Here is a 4027-nt window from a genome sequence, read left to right as displayed (position 1 = left end):
CTTTCCCACAGACTGCAGTGGAGCGTTCACGTGCTGATGTCCGTCTGGGGAAACATTTTCCTCCCCTCTCGAACGGTGTGAGTGCTGAAGTCAACGGAGCTGTCCGCGGTGCTGAAACCACACATTCACACGCGCATGTACAAGCAGGCAAATAAACATGCCTGGCATTTTAAAAAAAGAGCTTTTGCTCTTCAGATTATGACATCTTATGTCTTTAGTCTCTCAGGGGCTGAGGTGAACAGCCATACAGTAAAACATAAATAAAGCAGAATTAAGGGGTCTCAATTGACAGTGTTAAAAAAGATGTTAAGAGGGAATAAATGTGTTGATCTGAAACATAAAAACATACTTTTCTTTATTTCTTTATTTTTTTTCTTTTTTAGTAAGTGTGGGGAAATCAATCCCTTTACTCTCACTTATTACGCGCCATACACTCTGTCAGCTCTTATTACGCAGACGTCATCTCCACAGGACTAGAATCAGCTCTGGTGTTTACAGTGAAGATTTTATTTTGTTTTGACTAATTTAAAAAAAGAAAAACGCTCCRTGGATCTGATTGACAGGAAGTTGGATGATCAGAGAGGAGACACCGGCTTCATGTCTGCTGCGTAAATCTCGTGTTTTTTATAAACATGTTTTTTTCTTACAAACTTGGACTCCGCTGATCTCCGTAGGAGGCGCCTGTTTGTTTAATTGCTGGCGGCACACATGCACGGGTGCCCCCCCCCCCCTCCCCACCACCACCACCACCACCATCGCAGCAGCTTCAAACAGACACTTGTGAACGAGCTTCCCCTTCTGTCAGATAGGACGATAAAAACGGAAAGAAGGAACCAGTGGCTGATTTTGTTTCCGCGCCTTTTGCTGCAGCCAAAGAGATGCCGCTGAATCTTCTTTTCTCTACAGATTCTGAACAAACGCGTCGCGCAGGTATGAAGAAGCCTCCAAAATCTCCGTCTGCATGAGTTGGGCTCCCCCCCCCCCTTTTCTTCACCCAGCCGGATTGTCACTGATGTGTGGAATTATCACGCGTGAAGTGATCTCATTCTTCCGCCGACAATGTTGCGAGTGATAAGGACAGTCTGGTGTACGCTCGCCTGTATCGTATTTGGAGTTTTAAAAAGGAAAATGAAACCCAGCTGCTAAAAACTGCATCCAGCTAATTGGTGTCACCGAACCGGAGGACCACAACGCGCCAGAATGGGACTGTGACCCGGGGGGCTGCGAGCTCTGAAAGAGGCGGCTGTCCGCGCAAGAGTCTGCGCGCTCCACGCGTCAAGACATTTATTTAAAAAAAACATTTATTTATTTATCTGAGCCATGGCTGCTGCCATCGCGAGTGGACTGATCAGACAGAAAAGACAGGCTCGGGAGCAGCATTTGGACCGACCCTCCACCAACCGACGGAGGAAGAGCCCCAATAAGAACAAAGGTCTCTGCAATGGGAACCTGGTGGACATCTTCTCCAAAGTGCGCATCTTYGGCCTCAGGAAGCGGAGACTACGGAGACAAGGTCTGGGAACTTCAGTGTGGGCGCGCAGTGTAGACAATATTAGCTCTGCCAAAAAATGAATAAATAAATAAATAAGTGTTCTTGCACCTGTGCTGCCAACATAAGAGAAACTTGGCTAAATTTCACCTCAGAGTATCGTAAAGTTCGCACAAGGGATGTGCAGTTAGCTGATGGGATTATTTTATGACACAATGAACTCATTTGCAAAATTTCAATTCCAACACAACCTTTCAAACACCAGCTTTTTCTTTAATTTCAGGGTCAATTTTCATTCCAATCACAAAAATGTCAAAAACGTTTCTTTTTTAAATTTTGCCGTTTGAGAATTTGGGTTTATTAAAGAGCACTGCCTCTAATTATTTAATTACTGTAAATAAGAGCCAAGGGAGTACATGATTTTTTTAAAAAGGAATGATAGTTTCCTCTGAGAATCATCAGGTGTCAAACCTGTTGCCTCAGACTTTAACTTCATCTGCTATCATCTCTGTTTAGAAACACAGATCTGGTTTTAGTCCCTCATCTCCTCAAAGAGAGCCATTTTGATTGGAGARTACAGCCTCTCTCCTGCTGTCTGCTTCCACGTTGAAACAGAGCAACGTTACGAAATGTCTCCTTCAGCAGCCCTCGGTGATTACGTGGATTAAAAGAGGCTTTGATGAAACAGGATCTATATATAATAGCCATAGAGGACACATCTGGACTTTGGTCAGGGCTCATCAGAATAGAAGGTTTATTATCGGTTATCCTTCAGGAGCTTTGCTTCTGACGCTGCTCGCCGCGTGCGTGTGTATCAGTGTTTGGATGTTTAATTGCCTGTCACTTCCTGAGCTGCAGGCCAGAGATTGTCAGCGTAGTGTCCAGAAGCACCCAGAGATCACAGATGTGGGCTGATGATGTGTCATGAAGAATTGATGTTAGCCACGCTGACAGGAAAAAAAAAAAAAACAGATGTGTATTTTAGTGTGTGGATTGAAGTGACAAATATGGAACCCCAAAAAGTCACATGACAGCACCAGACCTCGAGCGAGGATTTCACAAAGCTCYTTAAATCTCGGAGGAGTGATGCTAATTCACAGCAACAGTGAGCCCAGGTGCTGATGAACTGTGTCGGGGCATCAAAAAGCAAGACCCTGCTTGTAAAATGAAGACTTGCTGGATTTAAAGTAAAATTAGGTGGAAAGTCGGTCAAAATAAGCAGCATTTTGTCCCCATTTCAGTGGATGTGCTCTAAAAACACTTTGTTTTCATTTTGTTCTGTTTGTGAATTAAAACCTGATGGGATTTTATTAATTACATCCTCACATGAGATTTAAGAAAGCAATGACAAAAACACATCTTATGTTTTTTTTTTGTCAGGGGCTTTGAAAGTCCTACACACTCCTCTGTTTTTCTGTCCTCATTCCAACATGGTACCTCTTATTTGTCTTCCTCGCTTCTCTCCTTTTATTTACTGCTTTATCACCAAAAGGCACAGCTCAGGAAGACTAATGGCCTTCTCTGGTGTGGCTAATTTAATATCAAACCCTAAAAGATCCTCTCCTCCCTCTTTGCTTTTTGTTTTCTGCGTGAACGTAGCCATATGTGTCACTGATCCCATGTGTTTGCAGGCCGAATTTTACAGTTTTCATTTCCCAGGTGGTGACAGCTGAGCTGAGAGCAGAGCAGTTTTATGAGCATCAGGTGAGCGGACTGAAGCCACGCTCAGAATCCTGACGTGTGTCGAGATGAATGGCTGACTTAAAAACAGCCCTAGGTTCTGTGATCCCTTTGGCACTGAGTATTGATCTCACGAGTCAGAATTTCTTTTCTTACGGGTTGTAGTGTTTGACACTCAGACTTTGTGTTTTTGACAGCTTTAGTTTATTATGATAAGAAAATAAAAAAAAGAAATGTAAAACCAGAAAAAGTAGCAACGGGATTCAAGCTTCAGCAATCACAGTGCAAAAGTTGCTCCATTTCATGAACAAAACTATTTTTGTATTGTGATTTTGCACCTGGAGACTGAAAAAAAAACCTTCTTCACTTGGAAGGAGACTGAAACTCTGCAAAAAAAAAAGTATTTTTATGCGTTTTGCAATATACTGCAATGTACAAGTCCCCTGGCTTCAACCATTTAAACTGTGGTTCAAAGAACCTGTTCTTAGGAGACACATGACCAAACCATGCAACTAAAGAACAAATCTAAATTGATTAATTCCATATCACTCACCTCCTTGCATGCTAAGGTTATYATTTAGTGTGAAACTACATCAAATTTTAGCTTAAYATCTGTAAAAATGACTCCTGTAGCATTTTTCCCCTTTACCTTTAGTCAATTATACTCCAAATATTTGCAGATGTACATGAGATTACTTTCTGAGAGTTTCAATTAAAATCTGTTCAGTGGTCCATGGAGTACTTTGCTAACAGGCATACAAATGAGACTTAAAGGGATCCCCGACTAGTTGTAACATTAGACTTTATTTAATAAACATATACTTTAACTGTAAAATAAAGACTGTAAAAATACTGTAG

General features: G+C 41.9%; 1 protein-coding gene across 2 annotated transcripts in view; it reads left to right on the top strand.

The window, feature by feature from the left end:
• Nucleotides 1-4027, top strand: part of fgf14 (fibroblast growth factor 14) — a 160647-nt gene that overhangs the window by 102622 nt on the left and 53998 nt on the right. Inside the window, exon 1 of one of the 2 annotated variants that reach the window (XM_014018805.1) lies at nt 797-1513. The exons of the other annotated variant lie outside the window; for it this stretch is intronic. Coding sequence (XP_013874259.1) covers nt 1321-1513 — 193 coding nt within the window. The 5' untranslated portion in view covers nt 797-1320. Of the gene's footprint in view, nt 1-796; nt 1514-4027 lie in introns of those variants that run through there. 2 annotated transcript variants of the gene reach the window in all.

The sequence above is a fragment of the Austrofundulus limnaeus genome, unplaced genomic scaffold, assembly GCF_001266775.1.
Source record: "Austrofundulus limnaeus strain Quisiro unplaced genomic scaffold, Austrofundulus_limnaeus-1.0 Scaffold202, whole genome shotgun sequence".
NCBI lineage: Eukaryota > Metazoa > Chordata > Actinopteri > Cyprinodontiformes > Rivulidae > Austrofundulus > Austrofundulus limnaeus.
The sequence above is the reverse complement of the archived record's forward strand: the minus strand, read 5'-3'. Positions and strand labels throughout refer to the sequence as shown.